At 35.6% G+C, this 23,116-nt stretch overlaps 1 protein-coding gene across 1 annotated transcript in view; it reads right to left on the reverse strand.

The window, feature by feature from the left end:
• The window catches only part of LOC134934622 (dynein axonemal heavy chain 3-like), a 1,803,147-nt gene that overhangs the window by 1,534,655 nt on the left and 245,376 nt on the right, over positions 1–23,116 (reverse strand). The window contains exons 5-6 of the mRNA XM_063930015.1: positions 9,908–10,419; positions 9,442–9,574 (exon numbers count right to left, since the gene is read on the reverse strand). Of these exons, the coding sequence (XP_063786085.1) occupies positions 9,442–9,574; positions 9,908–10,419 (645 nt within the window). The remainder of the gene's footprint in view (positions 1–9,441; positions 9,575–9,907; positions 10,420–23,116) is intronic.

Consider the following 23,116-nt stretch of genomic DNA (forward strand, 5'->3'; position numbering starts at 1 on the left):
CCCCAAGGCTGTGCTTTTTTCAACAAGTGCACATAATGTAAAAGAGTATTTTAGTTTTAAAATGTTTGCTGTAAATAACCATACATGTCATTAAACTACTAAGAAATAAAAGTAAAAATGTAATGATCATGTAATGTCAAGAGACAGAGGTGATAGTCTTAATCCTTCTAGATTTCTCTGCAGCATTTAACACTGTGGACCATGGGATTCTACTTAAGTACCTGAAGAATTTCTGTGGACTGGATGGCACGGTCCTTAGTAATATCTCACTGGCAGGTCACAGTGAGTTTCATCTAGAGTTCCATTGTAACCAGTGACACTGGCATGTGGTGACCCATAGGGTTCTATACCATCTACCATGCTTTTAGCAGTATACATGCTACCTCTGGGTGGAATAATCAGTCATCATGGCCTGGCCTACCACTTTTATGCAGATTATACACAAAACTGTACCTGGCCATTGCTCCAGGTACTGATAACCCTATAGCAATGTCTGTCTAGCTGAGCTCCAGGAGTGGATGACCACTTGATGGCTGTGACTTAACTCAGACAGAGGTCATTATGATAGGTCACAGGTGAAGACTGCAGCATAGCCAACAAACAGGACTTATGCTTGGGGTTTCTTAACTGCAAAACACATGCACATGTGTTAAATATTAGCTTTGTCCTGGATAGTGCTTGACACTTAAACATCAGGTATCAGCCAGAATCAAATCCTTATTCTTTCATCTTGGAACATATCCAGAATCAAGCACTTCATTCCCACAGAAGATCTGCCTAATGTCATACATACATTTGTATCATCACACCTAGACTACTGCAATGCTCTCTACCTTGGTCTCACAGCAAAAGAAATGAACAACTAGCAGATGGTACAAAATGCAGTTGCCAGGCAATTAAACAACCAGTCCCATTCCAGCTACATAACATTTATTCTCTACTCCTTTCTCTGGCTACCTGTAAGATTGTGAAATGTTTTCAAGATTGACTTGCTTTCAAAGCCCTGTATGACCAGGATCCAAGGTACTTGAAGTATCTTCTGATTCCTTACTGTCTCTCTTACTGAATGACTATTAACAGTACCTAGATCTCCCTAAATTCATCTGGAAGTTGAGCTTTCAGCTATGTGGCTCTTCCTCTATGGGACTCTCTTTCCCCAACAGTTTGAGATGCCTCCCTATGCTAGAATTCTTCAAAACCTGACTCAAAACTTACATATTTACTCAAGAACTTTACTAATAAAGTGCTATATAAATATTATTATTATTATTATTATTATTATTATTATTATTAATGTTAGACAATATAACTACATACTGCGCAAGAGTAGTGTGTACTATTTTTCATTAAGGCTTCATCTTCTTTTTACATTTTGTGCTATAATATTATATCACTACACTATTTTTGTAGAATGTTATACTGTAGAAAAAAGGTTTAATTTATTTTATCTTGTGTTGGTTTGGTGTGTCTGCTTTTGCAAAATGCTGAAAACCTCAACAAACTTGCCATGGTCTAAAATTAAGAATGTGATACCTGGACTACATTATTTAGAGGTATAGTTTATACACATATGGTACAATTTGTTTTCCCTTTATGTCACTGAGGATCTGCTTGGCAGCGGCCAAGTACACAAACGTGTAAAGTGGTTTAGTTTATATCAATTATAGTAAAAGAATGTACAGTACTATAGCAATATTCACATTTAATTATTATTATTTATGTAGTGCTCTTTTAAAATGCTCTAAATTTGCATTAAAAACACCATATTAGAAAGTTGTCAGCCATCTTTTTTTTAATAGACAGAACAATTGATAGAAGTGTCTTGACTACCTCACTTCATGTACTGTTATATTAAATACAAGTAGTTTATTTCATACTAGATCAAATTAAAAATTTTCATGACACAATTAATGGGGGATAACAATGATCAGTATAATTGGGTGTGTTTTTTTGTATCATTTTCTAATTAAAGCAACATGGTCATTATAAAAGAGCGGGTAAATACATGGAGAACCATATTTGCCATAGTTACTACTATGGGGTCAAAAACCCATAGGAAACATTAACAAGGGAAGCTTTGCTCAGGTAAATAAAGACTAGTGATATATTTCATAAATTGTGGTAGTCATAAATGGAAATGTGCATAGGTAAGTGATGGTTAGTTCCAGTTCTCAGAGGAATGTACTAACACTTCTATAGAACATATACCTACTGCACCTATCTGCACTCAATAAGGAACAGCTGAAAATATTCTCTTCAGTGGCTCTAAACGATTTGCCATTAACACAAAGTAAAATAATATATAACAATTTAAATGGGTAATATTTAATTGATGATATGTTCATTGTGAAGCTGCTCCATTGCAGTCTATCATAGTAATTTTCTCAAAAATTACTAGATAATAAAATGTTCACATTACTGAGAATCTTTGAGTTATTGTATCCATGTATTGGGTTTAACAATGTTGAAATAAATACTTAGCATAGATAGGATATGATTTATCGCTAAGTCTCGACAATGTTTACTACATAGGTTGATCTGAAATCTTTTGTATTCAAGCACTGAATGTTTTTTGTTTTATTTTTATTTGTTCAATGTTTGATAGAAGTTTACAGTAGTTGTCTTTCCAAAAAGCTGTTTGATACATTACGTTATAAAGTATTAAGTAGCGCCTGGAAGATTGTTTTTCTTTTTTCTTGTATTCAACTCTAAGCAATGTACTTTATTTGTTTCCATACAGAAGAATAAGTAAGAGTCCTTCATGTATTCCTTAGAATTTAAAATATGTCTCTTATTTAAACATGTTTCCTACTGATTTATGATTTCCTGCCACCTTAGTTGATCTATTCACTGTATAAAAAAATGTGCAGGTTTAGTTAAGAATATTTGCATTTGTTATATAATTTTTCTTAAATATATACAACAAAAACAAATTGGGAAGAAAATCTATAATTTATATTTATTATGTTTGATATGAGTACTCTTTTTATATAAAGAGAGTTTCACTATATTTTTGGTAAAAACATAGTACACAGTAAGCAGATGTTCATATTATACAACTTACTTAACTACCACCATTAAATATTTCCATATACAGTATAGCAGTTGTCTCCATTTTTTTAAACTTTGTATTTTCCCATCATTATGCACTTTGTGCAGAGTTAAACTTGTCTCGATAAAATATGTCCAGTCTACAAGCTCCTGTATTCTTATAATAGTTGTATGGTACAGCTTCCCCTTTTAATGGGAACATGGTTTGTACATGTGTGCTTGTGTTCGCGTTTAAACCCAACCCTACTGTATTTCTCTAATTAGAGGTTGATCATACCATATTTTATCAATCTTCTCCCTTATAGTATACCATTAATGATGGAAATCTCTCGAGGTAATTAGCTATTCCTTGGTCATATATGTTATAATATGACTGTTTAAAGTCAAGCTGAAATATAATTGTATGAGCAGACTGCAGATTTATTGTAGCAAAAGATACTATGAAATCTAAATAAAAAATAAATTACTTCCTTTACTAATCATTGTTGCTAAACAGGATGAACCCATCTATAAAAATAGAACAAAAACATTTTACATGAAAATTTGTCATGATAATTAAACGCTAATGTCCTCTTACATGAATAATTACAGTTCAAATTAATATTTTTGTAAATTTTAATAATTCAGATTTTATGTAAATAGGCATATATGCATTATTTCTACCCATTGCTACTGGTAATTCTTCATAGACTGTGCCGAAAAAAACTTTTTTTCAAGTAAAAAAAAAAAAACAGTTTTCTACTGTAAAATAAAAAGGAACAGTCCATTAGTGAAATGGATGTGCTCAGTCTCAGGTGGGGTTCCTGCTAAATTTCTTCAACCATACCCTGCTGATTGATTGATGTAACATGGCTAGGTAATGCAGATCCAAAGTTCCCTTTCATAATGATGGAGGAGACCAAAACATTCATGCTGGGTACACATTAATCTTTGCATAAAAAATAAATTAGACGAGTTATGCTTATGCAGAGCTGCAGTCTTTCACCCTAATTCGCCTCTGTCATTTATGACTTTAACACTTAGCATGCAATTGCTTTTGCTGCTGTATTCAGAGGAAATTAATACATATTGGACTAAATAAAGTGCTTCAATGGAGAATGGAAAGATTTGTTTTGCTGTATTGTACATAGTCTTTTGTTTCTGAAGATGATAAACCACGAAAAAATGTACATTTCTAAAAGGCTTTTGTAAAATTCTGGATTTTGTGCCGGACATAAATAATAACAACAACAAAAAACAAAAAAACAGCAAAAATATGAATTTCTTGATGTGGAAAAAGGACTATTCAAGACATCAGAATTATCGCTAAAATGTGGGCTCTTGGAGATGCACAATTTATACCAGCTATGATTTGGGAAAGTCCAGAGGCACATTTCTCACCAAGAAGCAGGCATTGAAAATGTGACATTTTAACATAATGACTTGCAGCCAGCTCCACGTATTATAGCACTAGGACACAGAACAATCATATGCATAAAGGCTTATAAGAACAGTTGCCATTATGTTAACTAAATTGTTATTCTTTTCAGCAAATTGCTGACATTTCCCCTTTTGCACATGGAAATCTCAATTTTTTTCATCCTGAAACCTGCTGTTACTGTGGTGGGAATGAATAATTGCCTTAGTATTGGACTATTATATTTAATCATCTTCATTGTAGCCTGCAAGGGGCTATAATGTATTTCGAACCAATTGACCTTGATTAGCAACAGGGATTGCTGCTCTTTTGCACAAATATATGTCAGATCCAGCAATTGTGACACACTCAACCTAATTATAAAGATTTATTGCACTACATATAGTTTGCATATCCCTCAGATTTGTGTAAGCCCCCCTTCTGTAACACATTGACCTGCAGTTTGACAGAGCTCAAGCAGTCTTGACGATATCTCAATGCGGTAATCCATTACATAGGTCATTATTCTGCCTATAGACTTAGCAACAGCACCAAATATTCCTCCTTCATTGGCTCCTACACAGTTGGCTATTTGTGCAAAAAAAAATATTGAATAATGTTGTATTACTCTCTTGCTGTGTTCTGTGCTAGAGTTATCTATACAGTATAAAGGCATGCCCATTGTAGTTTCAACTTTACATGTTAAAAGCATCCAACTAATAATAATAGCATATCTTTTTATAATCATTTGTATTCTATTTTCTTTAAAAATACACATTGTTTGGAACTATATGTCTCCTTTATGTAAAAGAGATATTAAGATGGCAATGTATGTAACATATATATGTTTTCACACCGATGGCATGCAAAGTGTTAGGATCCAGACAGCTAAAGACTGTACTACAGTATATAATTTTTTTTAATTCTCAGCACAAATGAAATGTTAATCTGCAATAAATCAGATACAACATACTAAACTCATATGGAAGTTTCCATTACATTGTTTTAAAGATTGTTATCACTCCTTTCATTCAATGTAATAAACACACAATCAATATCTTTTGTCTAAGTGACAGGTGAGTGACAGCTAGCAAGCAATTACATTAAACACATATTGAGGATTAAAAACCTAGTCTAGAATAATGAAAATTCTATAAAGATTTAAAATTGCTTGGATTAAGGATAAAAATATTTCTAACGATCCAAAATGGCAGCTGTTCATAGTGACTTAAAAACCAATAAATTGACTTAAATCCCTTTCCATCCCCATTGGTGTGAAAGATAAATTAAAAAGATTAGATCTTACTATGTCAATCACAAAAGGCTTTATGGTGCAAGAATCCCCCATATCACCTTAATACCTATAACAAACATTAACCCTTGCAAATAACTGAAGAGACTTACTTGTGGTCCCACACTACCGAAAGCATAAGGAATGGCAGCTTTAAATTAAAATAATGTTGTTTTTTTGTTTCTTTTTACAGTCATACTAAGTGAATAAAGCTGTTCAACTCAAAGAAATAATACCAAATACTTGAACATTCTCATTTTGTTATTACATAGTGTTCTGTGCATAATGTTTAGCTAATTTATGAAAGTATGCAAAATATATTTTTTTTTCCTGCTTTGTATTAACAACGAAATTCATCTGCAGCAGTACCATCTGAAACTGTCTGTAAGCCTCATCAATCTTTAAAACTAGGTGACCTCAGTACAGTTTACAGAGTGTAAACATAATCACATATTAGATGGCAAAGCACTGTTGTTTAATACTGCATGTGTACTGTGAACAGTGTTTCCTTATGTCACATATTGCTTATTATTAAGCATGCTATTAAAATAATGCCTGAAAAATAGTGTCTCACATGAAAAAAAGTCTTGCAGGCTTCTCAGCCAGCCTGATTCCTGTGCTTAATGTGTCTCATTGTGTGTGCTCAGAAACTGGTAACAGCCTGGATAGGCTATTGTACTAGAAAGTTATACTTGTTTACAGAACAAAGCACATTCTTTGACTGTTTTGTAACATTATACACAAAGTTATATTTAAAAAAAAATGTCTGTGGTCTTCTCTATTGTCCTACCTTCTTGCTGTCTTGCCACGATGTGATTGTATCTATAATGTGTATTACTGTGTACTTGTTTCAGCTGTGACACTAATCTTAATTTGCAGTGCAATAGAAAGGGGTGGAGGAAGAGGGAAGTGATAGCCTGCTGACTTCTAGACTGGGAACCAAACCTCAGGCCAAGTCAGGGATGAATGGAAATGACACCAGTAAATGCTTCAAAGTTCTGTCCTTCATCAGGAAGGTATGAAGGTTTTTTTCTTTATTTTAATGAAAACTAGACTGTCATTAAGGATTCTTGTTGACCAGTGTCTAACAGAGACAGACCTTATACAGATTGCTGGTGTCTGCCAAACAGCCCATAAAGGATACAGGTAACTATTGTTCCAGAGACAGACATGAATCCAGCCAGTTCAGGCTTTGACAGATCTCAGCAAGTGAATACCCAGGTTTTCCTTTTAAGCACTGATTTGCTATCTGGGACAGTGCTGCTGTATATTTCTAAGCCATTGGAGCACAATAGCTGTGCAGTCTGATAACAGACAGCAGAATAGTGCACTGTTCATTTTTTTTTGCAACAGCTGTAATAATTTATAAAACATCTATAAAGTCATACACAAATATGAATATACATGTTCTTAGCAGTATTTAGAAATTACTTTATAGCATATAAAACACCAGTATGCTTAAGCATCTTGTGTTATTTGAAATGTTAATTTTTTATTGTCTGCGGAAATGAAAAAGTATGTTTTATAGTATGTAGAAAACAAGCACTGCAATGTAAAAAAATACATTGTGACATACAGATGTATCCACATTTATCTTGACGGTTAATAGGATTAACTGTGACTGGCCAGTCAGACTTAATCCCCTGCTGTATTGTTCTCTGTATTGTATTGCAGTTGAGAACAATAGCTGAAGGGTTTATGCTAATAAATCATGTTGTGACTAGGCACAGAAAACTACTCAAGATAACGGTGGATACATCTGTAAAAAGGAAATGAAAAATAGTAATACAGGTGGTCAAATAAGTAGGCTTATCATACTATCCCTTTAAACCGGGACAGTCATGAATTACACAGGTTCTGTGGCTGGCTGATTTCTTGTCTTCATTTCACCTGGTTTTAATCAGCCACAGAGCCTGTGTAATTCATGAGTGCACCAATTTAAAGGGATATTATGGTTAGCCAAATTTCTGAAACTGCATAATTTGTCAACAATGCAGGTAAAGAAAATATATTGTGCTTTAAGCCTATCCAGAAAAGTCTCAGACACCTTAGTCCAAGTCATGTGATCCAATCTTCTTAGAAAACATAATATGAATAATTAAACTTGAAAAAATAAGTGTTTCATGGATTTGCTATTAATTTATTGTGATTATAAACATCAGCATTGTCATTCACAGGTAGACCATTGGTCCATGCAGCACTGAATAAAACACTGCATTAGTGAATTGTACATTATGCCTGTTAAAAATAACATATCAATTGACACATGAATAGCATACTGATCTGCATAAACAAGTGGCAGTACTCTTAATGTATGGCTTGACTTTTATTTTTTTATAATATAACAGTTACATAATCTAAATGGACTGGCTTTAAAAGTATATATATATATATATATATATATATATGCATACACTGTATATACTAATTTACCATTCTCTAGCAAATGGTCATATTTCATATTAAATTCACAGGAGCAGTAGATTAATACTGTACTGTTTATTTTATCACCACAAAACATGAATACAATATATGCACACTTCAAGAAGATTAAATTGTAACTGATGAATACCATAAATATGCAATTATGGAATAATTAAATTAATTATTGAAAAGATCTGTTTACATACATTGATATGCCAGAATGAGGCAGACTACTATGTGTAATGGTATCTCCTATATAGCATGTATAGAACATACATACATACATACATACATATGTCAATCCAGAGTGGCTTACTCTTAGAAGTGCATTGCCAATCTATTAACAAGAAACAAGCACGACATTTGTATTTCAGTTTCATAACCCCAGATAACCCTGTGTTAGTTAAGCTTTGCTCTTGCTGTGACTCCCTTAATTCTGTCTGACAACCAGAAACTGGTATTGAGGAAGTGGATACATTTAAACAATGTCATCTACAAATTTTACACAGGCTTACAGGTTTACGTAGAATAATCCCATGTTAATAATGTCATTATGATGGGTATACTTTCCTTTTCCTATAATTAAAATGTCTATGAGTACTTTCAAAGGAAAGAAGTGGAATGATTCTTACCAAGCGACACACTGAATGTCAACATATACCTGATTTCCTGGTATTGAACATGTTAAGAAGAGAAACATATTCATCTACTGTAGTTTCATTTTTCTCTGTAGGGACGTAATTTAATTCCACTGTGCTCTATTTACTATATAACCAGATGCTCTATTATGTGTGCCACACTTCGTAGTTTGTGTGTGAAAATGAATGTAGTAAATTGTCTCCGTACCATAGCAAATGAGAGATGTTATTCAGACAATACATAGTAATTATGATTTGAAGCATACTTACTTAAACATTGGTTTATCTGTAAGATGAATGTACATTTATTTAAATGATTGGTCTGAATATATTTTGAACTTGTTGAAAACAGCTGTGTACATTAGCTTTACATGTGTACACAGCTCCGGCTAAAGTATATCAGATTAGTATTAGGAGCAAATCTGATAATATTTACATATGCATAAAAAAAGGGAAAAATACAAATACAATTAATTTTTTTATAAATAGTAGAAAATCTATGTAAAACCTGAACATTTTTGTCAAAATATTGAATTGATTTTTTTAAGAGAGAATTTCAGCATATTTTTCCATAATAAATCTGAATTGTAATAATAAAAAACGGTTTGTTTCAAGGAGGGTAGCTCCCTCTGAACACTCACCTCTGTAGGTTCCCTTCACTAGGCGTAGCTGCTCTGGAGAGGCCATGTGTGGAGAAGGTTGGTGGAGGGAAAACCACATTAATAACTGCCCTGGTAGTTGCACCATAATCTCTCCAGTCCTCTGCAGCACAACCTTCAAATAAAGTTAAAAAAATTAAACTCGGTATTCCAAAATAAAAGTATAAATTCACACAGAATATTTAAAAGTATAAAACATTTTAGAAAGTAAAAAAGATGATAAAGTGTAGAAGAAAAATGTAACATTTTAGTTAAACCCTTTTAATTTAGTAAAATAGGATTAAAATCTATTTTTATAGAAAAATATTAATGATTATATTGGGCATTATTAGAAAAATAATAATTTAAAATAAAATATACTGTAAATTGAAACAATTTTATGTATTTTAAAGAAAATTCACAAGTTATCATTGACATTTATATTCTATAATGTCTTTGTTTTACTTACCAAGATATTTCTTGTCTGTCTTCTTGCATGTATTTGCAGAGACTGAATAGGTTTTAGGCTGAGTGGAGTGTTTAGTCCCCTCCAGTTCTCTGTGCTGTTCTGTTGCAGGTGTGCTGAAAGAATGACTGGCTTTGTCTGGAGATAAAGACAGTGGCCTGTGTAAGCCAAAGCTCTCTGCATTGTCTGATGATGTTGGAAGAACTGGCAAACTCCTATGGGCAGACAGGTATTTGCTGCAGTCTGCAATCCAAACAGGTTCATTAGTGCTCTTATAATGACAGTCGCCTTCGTTTTTCTGTCTCAGAGTGTCTGTGCACTGAATCGAGGGATGTCTCTTCTCCTTAGTATTTATTTGCTTCTGGATTGGAGGGAGAGGTTCTGAGTTTCTCAGTCCAAGATCAAAGGCAGGCATGCAATTGGATGATACACTGTTTTCTGACTGGCATTCAGTTCCCCGGGTTGCTGCATTGCTGAAAAAGTCGCTGTGGTCTTCATTCCAGGACCCAGGAGCTCTGTGTGATTCAAAAAATAATCATTTAAGAAGCAGACTAGCTTTACACTCCTCCCCTCATCACATTCTTGTTTTTTTCTAGTGCAAAACAGTAGCTATTTCAGCAAAGGGATCACTTAATAAAGACAAGGTCAGATGATTTGGAAATAGGATAATCTGTGATAACAAAACATTAATGATAACATCATACAAATGTATGAATTTTAGTTCCCTGCAGTCACAAACATCAGACATTTACTCTAAAAAGAAAGCTGTTAGATCCTTTCTCCAGTTTCCATAGTGATTTCATTTTTCCCCCTTTTATCACAGATTGGCTGTAGAGCTGCTAGCCTTTGTTGTTTAAAAGGCTTATGGTACCAACTGTCAATATAAAGAACAAGTAAACACAGTACAATGAATACAGCCAATTGTTGTTAGGCTTTCTGAAGAGAAAAATCTAAATAATAAAAGGTTGGTCAGACACAGTAAGTTTAGGTACTGTAAGTGTGCTTATATCTCTCACACACACATATATATACACACACACACACACACACACACACACATACCAGTACACACATATAGATCAGTGATATAAAAAGCATCAAAGTAACCCTCGCTATTCCATGTCTGTAAAAAAAAATCAATGAAATAAGCTTTGCCAATAGAATAAGTGATTGCAACTATAAAATGTTCTGATCAAATATGATTTAAGATACTCACTAAAGAGACTAAGAATTAAGAAGCTAAATGTGCTTGGTTTAACTTATTAATCAATTCAACTTTAAAATCATTTTATTCTTTTCTGTGTGATGGACAATAGACTGCACAGGAAATCTATTGATTTTGTGTCATCATTTGAGATATACTTTACAAATAGCCTTCTAACTTTAAATCACATTGAAATTATTATGGAACTATGTATTGTGTTGATGCTTATTTACATTAAGACACACTTAAATAGGTATGTAGACAATTCTTATATATTCAAATATTTTCACACAGTGTTTTAATTGAAACAATGCATGCAATCATCGGTTGTAGAAAAGCAATACTGATGGTAGATAGTGTGCACAGCCCTCTCCTAGGGATGTCAGTTTAGATGCTTTGTGGAGACAGGCTTTGTGTCTTCACTGCTCAACACATTAGAAGATATAAAACTGAAATGGCTGCTAATAAAATACACTCTGCTACATGTACAACGTACAGTGAAGGCAGATGCAACTGCTCGCAGTTTCTAGGCTGATCAGTGTGTACATGGGGAGTTATAGGGCATAAAGTCTAAAATGATATTATGTCATCATATACATTTTAAATAATCTACTTACTTAGATTTTAAACGTGGATTTCTGTTCAGGATTGAAATTCAATTTTAAATAGTAACATAACCCTATACTTTAACAATCACACAAAACATACTGTATTTAGCGTAAATCAAGTTCAAAAGAGTGCAGGGATCTTACATATTTTCAATATGAAACTTGAATTCTCGCCAATGACTTAAAATATATCAGTTACACTAGTAGTAGTAAAGTCTCCCCAACTAAACCGATTAGTGCAAACCACAAATATCAGAGCATATGTTGTAGTGTGGGCTACAAGTGTATTTAGTGCATGTTTGTAAATCAAGCTCAAATGTGTGAGTAGTAAAAACTAAATTGTCAATTCCATTAGGTATGATTAGTTTTTCAATATTAATTTTAAGTACAAATGTGGCCAGTTGTGTTTAGAGCATTGCTCTGCATCAGTCTTCTCACACAAGTGCATGAGGGGCACTTTACACTACTGTACATAACTGCCATGATCTCCAATTGTAGGTTGGGAAACACAACAGATATGTACAGTACAGCTCCATATTGCAGACTGCTTCCAATCGTCAGACCCGGTTTAAGGTGGATATGCACTTTACACACAATCATTGCAAAAGCAAATTCAGAACCTTGCACAGATAATTTGAAAATAAAACTGGATGAACAGTTTCAGATTTAAAAAATAAAATAACTAAAGTATACCTTTTAGAGACACAAAATACCTATACACTAATAAAAGAAGATGTATTTGTTATGTAAAAAATTTAATTATACAACTATGGGCAGTATCCAATTAGCCACAGTACTGTACGTTACCATGGCTAAGTGACTTGCCCGGGGCTATCCTATTAGTCCCGATGCTGGCACTTGTCGGTGATTTGGTTTTGTCTGACTGAAGCTGGCAAAACCAAATCCCCAATAAGTAACCATGTCTCGTGATCACAGCCGAGGAAACACATAGGTCCGTGACTTTTAAACAAGCAATTGGTCAAACTAAAAAAAAATAGCAAAAATCGCAATAAAAGCAAATTTTTTGTTCTACCAATTACCGTGGCTTAAAAGATACCCCCTATATAGATGGAGCCATGCTCATTGAGAGTGGTTGCACCTCAGGCAGGGGCGAGCTGTGTGCCTAGGCGTGCCTGCACCTTGGCACAGCACCGAGCGTACACATACGCTCCCATTCAAAGTGAATGGGGCATGTGCGCGTCTACAATGCATGCGCGTCCCATTTGTTCCCGGTGGTGCACCCGGCAAGGCGCACCTAGTCACAGATGGAGCCACAATTAGCGTTGCTCCATCTGTATATACAGAAAACTGCCCAAAGCTGCAGTAATCTGTGCTACAACAGGCAGCTCTGCTACGGATGGTAGTGTGGGAGTTCTCAAGTCAAAACTTGCAAGGACTATAAAAATGGGCTTTAAGTAGTGTCTGAATGCAATCTCAGGTTTAGTTACTGATATGACATAAAGCTGTAAATCTGCACTAAAGTATCCTATAAGCAGTTAAGAAGTGTGGTACATAATGGAAGTAAATTTCAGATAGATTTCCATGGTTCTTCTATAAATTTGATCCTAACTATAGTGTTAATAAATAACCCTCATTAAAACCCATATCATATGGTAAGAAAACCGCATAGTTAATTAGTCAAACATTAGATTTAATTTGAAAAAAGTAAAAGTATTAATGACACGTTTCTTAATTTCAAACACCAAACATATACATTCATTGAATGCTATCGGCTTGTTCTATTATTAGCTTATAGTGGTCAGGTTCCTGCTCATTAGCTTAACATTAGCTCATTATCGAAGTTCACTGCAGGAATGGAAACCGAGTTGTTATCATTCAAATACTGCACAGTCTGATAGCAGCTTAGGGACCTGATGGGAGCAAAGGGGAGAACATTGTATGTTGTCCACAAGGTAATGTTTCTGCACAGTGCCAAGGTCACCAGAAAATAGTACCCAGACCACTGATATTGCTCTGAAATGTAAACTACCCTCCAGGATATGGGCTATTTTTCAATGCTATCTATCAGGGACTGAGCTCTGTATTCTGTTTTAGTTCTCAGGGACTGGGCTTTTTCTTGTACACTAGCCAACCAGTAAAGAGTTGTATACTGTAATTATTAGCATACTGTTTGCAGGAATGTTCTCTGCTCAGGGTTACTGTGATGGCACAATATCCGGCACCATAATTTTAAAGCATGGTATACAATGGTATATAATGGCTTACTTACATTGTATGACTAAGCACACTACGGTATGTGTCAAATTTTATAAAATATACATTTACTAGTTACCAGTCAGTCAAAATAATGGATAAACATAACCGTAAATGTCAGCGGCGGCATTCTATTTTTTTACCTAGATGTATACCTTTTTTTTTGTATAATGTAAATATTATGCTAAATATCATTATAGTGTATGCAGGGCTGACTTGTAGGAGAATGGAGCAGCCAGGATGATTGCCCATAGGTCCCACTGGACCCCTATCATTTCCAATATGGTACAGTGCCTGTTACATGTACTGTAATATGGGCAACGGTTTGTACCCTGTTACAGTTGCCTAAAGAGGCACCCAGATCCTAATCTGAGTCCCAACTCCCAGTTGATACTGGTTCCTGAGCCCTGACTGTGACATAATTACATTGTTGTATTGCCAATCAGTAAGAGTGAAGACTGGAGTAGTGATCCAAAGACAGAGGAGCATGAGAGGATAATGATGTGTTCATGGTAAATGACATAGAGGAGTGGGGTTTCAGAACAATACAAAATATGCAGATAAGGGGTAAGGGACAGAGAATGGTATGTCATTTTGTTAATTTTATCAGTGGGGTCCCCACAAACATTAACCTGGCTATATGATTACCTAATTTATATGATGGAGCTTATACATCTGCTTGTAGAGCTCTCCATGTAGTATAGAATAGATGTCAATTTTATCTCCCATTATAACTTTACTTTCTACCAGAGCTCTCCTGTCAATCTTACTGACCCAAAGCAATAGCATGGGGGTATGGTTTTGTGGCAACAGAAATGTGTTACATGCTTAGGCTTGGTTATAACATCAGTCAGGTTCAGAAAAGACCAAAATATGAGTAGGAGCAGACAATGTCTAATATAAACATTCAGAAATGCCAGCATGGCATGTAATTATTTGACCTTGCTGACAGCAGATTCATGTGATATGAAGTTGCCATTTTTTTCCAGATATTCTAATATTCTTATCTGAACACATCACACAGATTAAAAAATAAACATTGCTTATTAATTTTGGTAAATCATTTGGGTTTATCAATCTGTGTTTAGGACTAAAAGCAACTTGTGTCTCCTAAGTCCTAATGATATCCTGAAATATATGTTTAATAAGCACATTTATCAAAACCATTCTGTGGGTGGATGTATGAAGGGCTACAGTTCCACTTTTTAACGGCAAGGGATTCAATAGTATTCGGGACAGGGTTTTCTTGCAAGTTCTGTCATCTCACCTGAGCAATGATAAAATCTAGAAAAGAATAGATTTTCACAATGCAAGTTTTTGCAATATTTTCACGCCACAACTGCATTTAACATGTTGATTGTGATAGATATGCATTATGCATTAAAAATATTAACTTGACATTACTCAACCCATCTGGGTCTCAAGGCTGTATACTGCAATGCTCCCCATTTTATTTGCAGTAAGCCTCATATCAGAGCCATAGTAAGGGGGGCCCTGGGGATACGTACCCCAGGTCACCCTTTTCAAAAGGGCCCCCGCAACCCTCTGCAGCACTCCCGGCTCCCAGCTGCACTGCTAAAAGCCAGTGCCACACGCAGTGCAGCTGAGCAATGGCTGTTGATCTACAGATCTCCCGGCTGCTTGTCCCAGCTCCTGGCTTCTCACTGCCAAATGCCATCGGCGCCGCATGCATTGCAGCTGTCCCACAATAGTAGGAGTACACGGCCTGGCAGGACAGCTGAGCGACGGGTCAGCTGTCCAATAATCTGTAAAGCAGCAGCCTGCGGCTCAGTCATTGGCTGGGCTCGCAGGCTGCATGGAACAAGGAGGAAGAAGGGATCCCTGATGGCATATTTAGCCAGCGCCCAGCGTGCCAGCCAAGTAAAATAAAAGTAAGGGGTTGGCTATATTTAAAGTCTAGGTTATTATATTATTCAAAGTTTAGGTTATTATATTATTTAAAGGTTATCGGTTATATATATATATATATATACACATGTATATATATATATACACATGTATATATATATATATATATATATATACATACACACACACAAATACACATACATATGTATGTATATATATATATATATCAGTTGTGGCAAGTTGCTCTTATACAGATAGCAGAGTGCCGAGTATCGCTTTTATATATATATATATATATATACACATACACGTATATACTATATAAAATATATATATATATATATATATGTGCGTGTATGTATATATATATATATATTACAGTTTGTAGTGATTAAAGACATTGTAATTTTAAGTTTAGATCCTAGGGCCCCCTGTGTCAAGTACACAGGGCCCCCCGAAGCCTTAATCCAGCTCTGCCTCATATAGAGAACAGGACTTTGTGCTCTGTTAATCTTTACTGTGAATAGCTGATGATAACTTTACCAGAAACCAAGAGAAAGGTGCAAAGATAAAAGTTTACTAAGCTAAATACATATTTTCTAAACAAAGGGGTTCCTTACAGTGTGCCACATGCTGTTTACAGATATGGGAGACTGAAAACAAGACAAGACAAGACAATATGTTGCAGGAAGGTAAATGTTTAACAGATGCAGAAATATTTTAGATGGCCACTAGATATTAAACTTCATCACTACAGTTAATGGTATGACCTTAATAAATAACCAATGAGTTTATTGTTTATATACTAGCCTTTGTTGCATGTCTAAGAAACAGAAATATTTCCTGCCAGTTATATACTGTAGATAAAACTATTGCAGGCCAGAATGGTATATGTTTACTAAATGGTTGTATCAATTTGACACTTAAAGGACTCAAACAAATAAACAACTATTAGATTATGTAGATGATTCATTGTTCGGACATTCTAAAGTACTACAGTACATGTCAAAATTTTAAGTATATTGTACATCACAGGATCCTACAGAGCAAATAGTTGCTAATAATAATACAAGTATTATAAAAAGAGAGCACATACAAAATATCACCTAAAATACATATTATTTAATAGAGAAAGCTTAGCACTATGATAGAAAATACAAATGATATACAAATATTCCCTTTAAAATTAAAATCAATTGAAATACTCTTTATCCACCTGGTTCTGCAATTAGGCTGCAATCACAACACACAAGTCAATATATTATATGTAGATCCTTATTTTTATATTGTTTTATAAGGTGCTATTATTGTAAAGTGTTCCAGTCGTATCCAGTGGAAGGTCGTTATTAAGGCTATAAACAGCGGTATAGAGTGGCAATAATTAATATAGCTCTTTATGTCATGCTCGACCTCCCCCTTTATTAATATTCAAAAAAACTCAACAACCAATGTCATGTATTAACCAGTGCTGCAAGTGTGGCGGTACGCTCGGGTATGGCATACCCATAGGAATGTGGCCACTGGTAAGCCATACCCTTGCTTATTGCATACCCGCCGGCTATCACTGTTACACTCTGCCGCCGCTGAGCACCCAGAACTTGCTTGACGGCAGCGGCACCTCCACCTCCTCCTGTTTTAGTGTTGCTGGGAGCGTGATGGTGATGTCATCACGCTCCCGAGGCTGGAGCGCAGAGGACCCTGGTGGCTGAGCGGCACTGGAGGCGGTGTTGATTGCAGGCAGAGGCAGACAAAGAAATAGCACAGGCCTGGGGGTGAATAATTCCTTGAATAGCCTGATCCCCTCCTCACAAGGTGCAATATGTCGGACTGTGTGAGAGACGCAGAGTGAAGAAGGGAGAAGCACAGGCTGAGAGACACAGAGAAGTTAAGTAGGCGGGGGTTAAGCTGAGAGATGCTGAGTGAATGTAGGGGAAGGCAGAGAGATACAGAATTAAATGGGGCAGGCTGAGAGACAGATTTAAAGGGGGCAGGCTGAGCGATGCAGGGGGAAGATGATGGTGCAACGGAGATATGTAGCGGGGAAATTACAGGGGGAGATGATAGTGTGGCTGGGAGATGCAGTGGCGTAGATAATGGTGTAGCTGAGAGATGCAGGTGGTAGAAGGTGACACAGGTGGCATTAATCTGGTTGAATCTTTGTTGTATGACAATGACTTTGGTTATAGTCCTACACAAACAGGCATCTTCCGGACCATGTGATTTCTTACATGAATAGTGAATACCGACTGTAGACGTTGTCTGAGGATACATTTCTTCAGATGCTCCCCATTGTGAGAATCCACCATATTGCTAAGATGCATATGGAATGGAAATGAATGATCTCAGAGTCATGAGAAATGGGACATGTCATGTTAACAGGCAGTATAATGTCCTCTAAAAGTATGATCTTTTCAATTTTGCCTCTCAAAATCTTTAAGTCAAAATGTTTTTTTTTGTAATTTGTTTAAAATTTCCATTTCTTTTGAATCTGTCTTGTAATGAATAAGTACCATGTGACTGTATAAAAACACGTACAAAAGCCGACTTTGAATTGTCTTTCAGGCTGTTTTGTAAATTGATGCCATGTTGTCAGCCCTGCTTGGTCATGTAAATTACATTTGCATGTATTATTTAAAAAAATACCAAAAAGAAACGTCTTTTCTAAGCTTTGAAAATGTAATACCGTGAATGGGGATTATGATATCCTGTTAGAAAAGTGTTTGCAAATTGTATCCGTGTTGTCTGCTTAGCAATAACTTCCATCTAAAAAATATTAGTTGCATAATTAGAACTGCTAAAACTGAGCATAATGGTTAATCAGTGCTTTTAATGATAGTATATTCAGTAACATTATTTTAAGGGGAGAAATAAAATGTGCTCTGCTGGTTTTCACTACACACAAGGACCACTTTTCTTCATTTAAATGATGATAAATCTATCAAAATGACATTAATTTATGCAAGCAGAGTAAACATTATAATGGACAAACGTAAATGCTGTATGCATGGGGTGAGGAAGCAGCAGTGTTGCATAAAAGAATCTGTATTAAAATCTAACGGATATTCTAACACTAGGCAACTATTAAAGTGAAGCTCTAGTGAAGGCCATCTAAAGGTGCACAGGATTAAATCAGCATAAGGCATTAAAGGCCACATTAGACCCTCCTGTGAGTGATGACACAGATGCAGAATGTTGCTTGTCAAAAGCTTGTGTTTCAATTGATTTTTTTCTTACTAGAATCGATCATCATGTCAGCAAGCAGAACTTGTAAAATAATAAAGGACTATTTTTGTAAAAACCCTTGGTCACATTTACTTATTGCAAGAGGAATGACTAACCTCACCTTCAGTATTACCAGGTTTAGGAGGATTTGTCACTAACAGCTTGAAAAATTAGCAAATGGATTCAGGGACATGATAAACTAATTCTGGAAGCTACTCAAATAAATATATATGCCCTTATTTGTATTTATATAGTAAATTTATATCACCCCTATGAATACAGATGTGACCTCATACACTATGGCTCAAGTCACGTCAAATAACCTGACTCGCAGAGCTTCTTTCTTTAAGAAAATGTGCATATTGTTTGCATAATTAAACTGACCAGCAATGACAAAACTACAATGCTAGAGTATAGTGACCAGTGGGATTTGCATCACTTATACATCTGTATCTGTGTAAATAGGGTTCCAATGTGACCATCTATGTGTTTTCCTCCAGATACAGTCTGCTGTGCGTCATCTGTGAATGTGTACATGTGTTATACAGATTCCTGTGCGAGTACAATTGCAGTTTGTATCTCTAGTACACTGTGAGTGCTTTTTGCAACGTCTGCAATGCCACTAAGATGCAAATTGTAAAGAAACATTTTGGTACACTTCTCAGCTCAGAGCATCTAAGCCATGGGTCTTCAACATGTGGCCCTCCAGCTGCTGTAGAACTACACATCACAGCATGCCCTACCACAGTTTTGCTATTAAGGCATGCTAAAACTGAGGCAGGGCATGCTGAGATGTGTAGGTGCTAATTGGCTGGTACTTTATCTCTCTCCACTTTATCTCTATCTAATGCTTAGTACATCTCCCCCATAGTCATGTATCATGCAACATAGTGGACATAGTAGCCCACTCTCCTCTATATCTCTTCTGGCCTTCCAATTCAAATACAAGAGCAAATGTTATTTGCCTTAGGCTATACTTTTCAGAGGTACATTTCATGTAACTAAACCTGCAGCACAATGCTTCTCTGACATTGATGTACACTGGAAGGGCAAATTGTGCCTAGGGCAAAAATAGAACTATTGAAACCTAAGACCATTTCATGAATACTTGCATCACTGTAATTTTGAGTAGCATAAAATGGTGTCAAAGCTCCCAATTTATGTGGATAAATTAAGTGAGTCTGCATAGGTGTTCCAGTATTCAATCTTCCGATAAAACAGAAAAACTTACACAGTGGCCATACACACATTAATGGGTGCCTGAAAAGTGGATATTTTGCACAATGGCATAACAGTAAAGCTAGGTACACACTCTATATTTATCTGGCAGATTATCTGCCAGATCTGGCTGGTTGAAATGAAAATCAGGTAATGGATGAGAGCAAATGACAATCAACCATTTGCTTCCAAACACTGGAAAACTAACAAAACCTGTTGTTCATACAAATTGGTTAAACACAAATTTAACCAACTTGGATGAACGACTGTTTTTGTCCATTTTGCAGTTTTTGGGAGCAAATGATAGATTGCCATTTGCTCTCATCCATTACCAAATTTTCATTCCAACCAGCTAGATCTGGCAGATTATCTGCCATATAATTGTATAGTGTGTACCTAGGCTTAGTCTTATGGAAGAGAGGAGAATTTAAAACATAATTAAGATAAATTGTATGTCATAAGCAAAATGCATTAAATTGATCTTAATGTAATTGTTAGAAAAATAGTAATAGAGAGTAACATTTAAATTTTAAAGTGGACCTACTATCATACCTCCTAACTGTCTTGCATTCAGAGGGACAGTCCCATTTTCTTAAGACTGTCCAATCATGGGCCGCAATGTCCCATGGGGCATGGGTTTGTTTGGGGAGATCACACAGCACCAGTGAGTAAGTAGCAGGTGAACAGATGCACATGGCATCTATTCACAGTGTAGGGGGAGCCTGGGGGCTGCCCATCAACTTGGAGAGTGCTGTGTATGCCCTCATAGTGAATGGAATGGGGGTGTCATGAAGCTCCAGACCTTTCCATTTCTCTCCACCTCCGTTGCGGTTCTGAGCACAAGATCTTGCTCCACTTACCACCAATGTTGGGAGGTATGCTACTACAATATATTTATAATAAAATTGATGTTGGGCATAACATAAGTAAGTTTTGTAACAAAATGATCTGAGTAGGTGGAGAAGGTGGTAATTTAGAAAAGGATAATAGATATCGGCATTTTGGGCATGTATCAACATTTCACTAGGAAGCTGGTTTATTCATTAAGAGTTATTTATATAGTGCACACTCAGTAGGCTTGATTCATGTTTGTAAGTAAAGCAAAAAAAATAAAAATCAAGTACCTTTTGTATCTGGTACAAACCATATTACCATGCAAGGGGAGCAAATATATTTTTGCATTGCAATTTAGATTTCAGTTTGAACACAGCCCACCCAAATCTAACTCTATCTGCACGTTATATCTGCCCCACCTGCAGTGCAACATGATTTTGCCCACTTGCTTGCTTTTTTGCTTTATTTACAAACATGAAGCTGGCCCCATATGCAATACTTTAAAGAGAAAATTTCAGTAATTCACATCAGTCCCCTGCCCCAGTGGAGGTTGTAACCTATATGCTCTATAGGGGTGGGAGGGGGGGCAGTGAGTGAAATTCATGTGTGTCACATCCCTTTTGGTGGCATATCTGATCCTGCAACCGTGTCTTTGTGTGCAATTACAATGGCTCTGGTGGCTGACTTCTGTCAGCATTCTAAACAACCATAGGGTTAATCAGATGATCGATGGTGCAACGAATGTGCATCCGTGCCAGTTTTGAGGTGCCACTGGTGGGTGTCTCATTACATTCCAGCAGCTCCAACATTAGCATATTTTTGCCAATCCACTGCATACGGAACTGAAGTTGTGACAGGATTTGCATGTACCTCTGAATCAGACCATCATTGCTGATCTGTTACTGCAGGATAGAGAGGATATCTGCAATGAGCTGTCATAGAATTTCTTTATCGTTATTTTACACATATAATAAATCCCAATGCTGGCATATTGTTTCATAAATCAGGAACAGGCACCTTAAAAAATGCACTTGGCCACTGGAGAAATGGAAGACAGATGCAACTGTTCTCATTAAATGCACTAAACACACAATACCTCATCTAGCAATACATAACTAATAGATCACAACCTGAATTAAATATGTAAGGAAGCTACCCAAACATGAATAAAAAATATTCTCTCCACTAAAAGGTACTTTATGCTACACAAAGCAAAATCCAAATTTCATGTCACAGATTAGTCTTCAAGATTTTCAATATTTTTCTTTCAACCTTTTTATGCAGCTTTCACCTCTTCAGTAATAAAATGTATGATAATTATTTTCACTAATTTCAAACAGAGAAATGAATGTGATGATACCTCAGAGAATGAGGTTATTCTGTGCTGTTTGTTTTTCTCTAAACTCTAATTTCTTCTGCACATCAGGATCTAACAACATTTTACAGCTACTAAAATCACACACATTTGATGTCATTACTTTGACTTTTTTACAAAAGTGGACATTGTGAACGATGAATGGGGCAGTTGTTGACAATGTTGCTTAGTGACTATACATCACTGCACAATGTAAGTGATTTGGTCATCAATTATTTGTTTTAATTAAAATGTGAGTGACCAGCAGACTTGTAGGGATTATGTTGCCTAGTGCAGCCACACAATGTTCACCTAATGAAAATATATTTTTTTCCTAAATGACCCATGAATCAATTATGCAATATGAAAGTATTTTTTTACCTAATATATCTTACCCAAATCATACTCAGATTTGGCATATTGATGAAGTAATTGCCATTTATTGAGAGGAATTGGTACTGTGGTTTATTTTAGCCAAATTGATGTATATCACATTCTGCATGAAGTACACTAGAATGTGAAAATGTTGTGCTTCCCACATGTGCAATTTAGAATTTACAGCAGTACACTTTTTAACCAAGGTCTTATCAGATTACCTAGTAGATATTAGTTGTTTTTTTCCTCAACATGTTTGTTTTGATGTGACATGGGAAAGGATCATGAAAGGTAGTCCATGAGAAAAATATTCT

Source organism: Pseudophryne corroboree, chromosome 6, assembly GCF_028390025.1.
Source record: "Pseudophryne corroboree isolate aPseCor3 chromosome 6, aPseCor3.hap2, whole genome shotgun sequence".
In the NCBI taxonomy this organism is placed as follows: Eukaryota; Metazoa; Chordata; class Amphibia; order Anura; family Myobatrachidae; genus Pseudophryne; species Pseudophryne corroboree.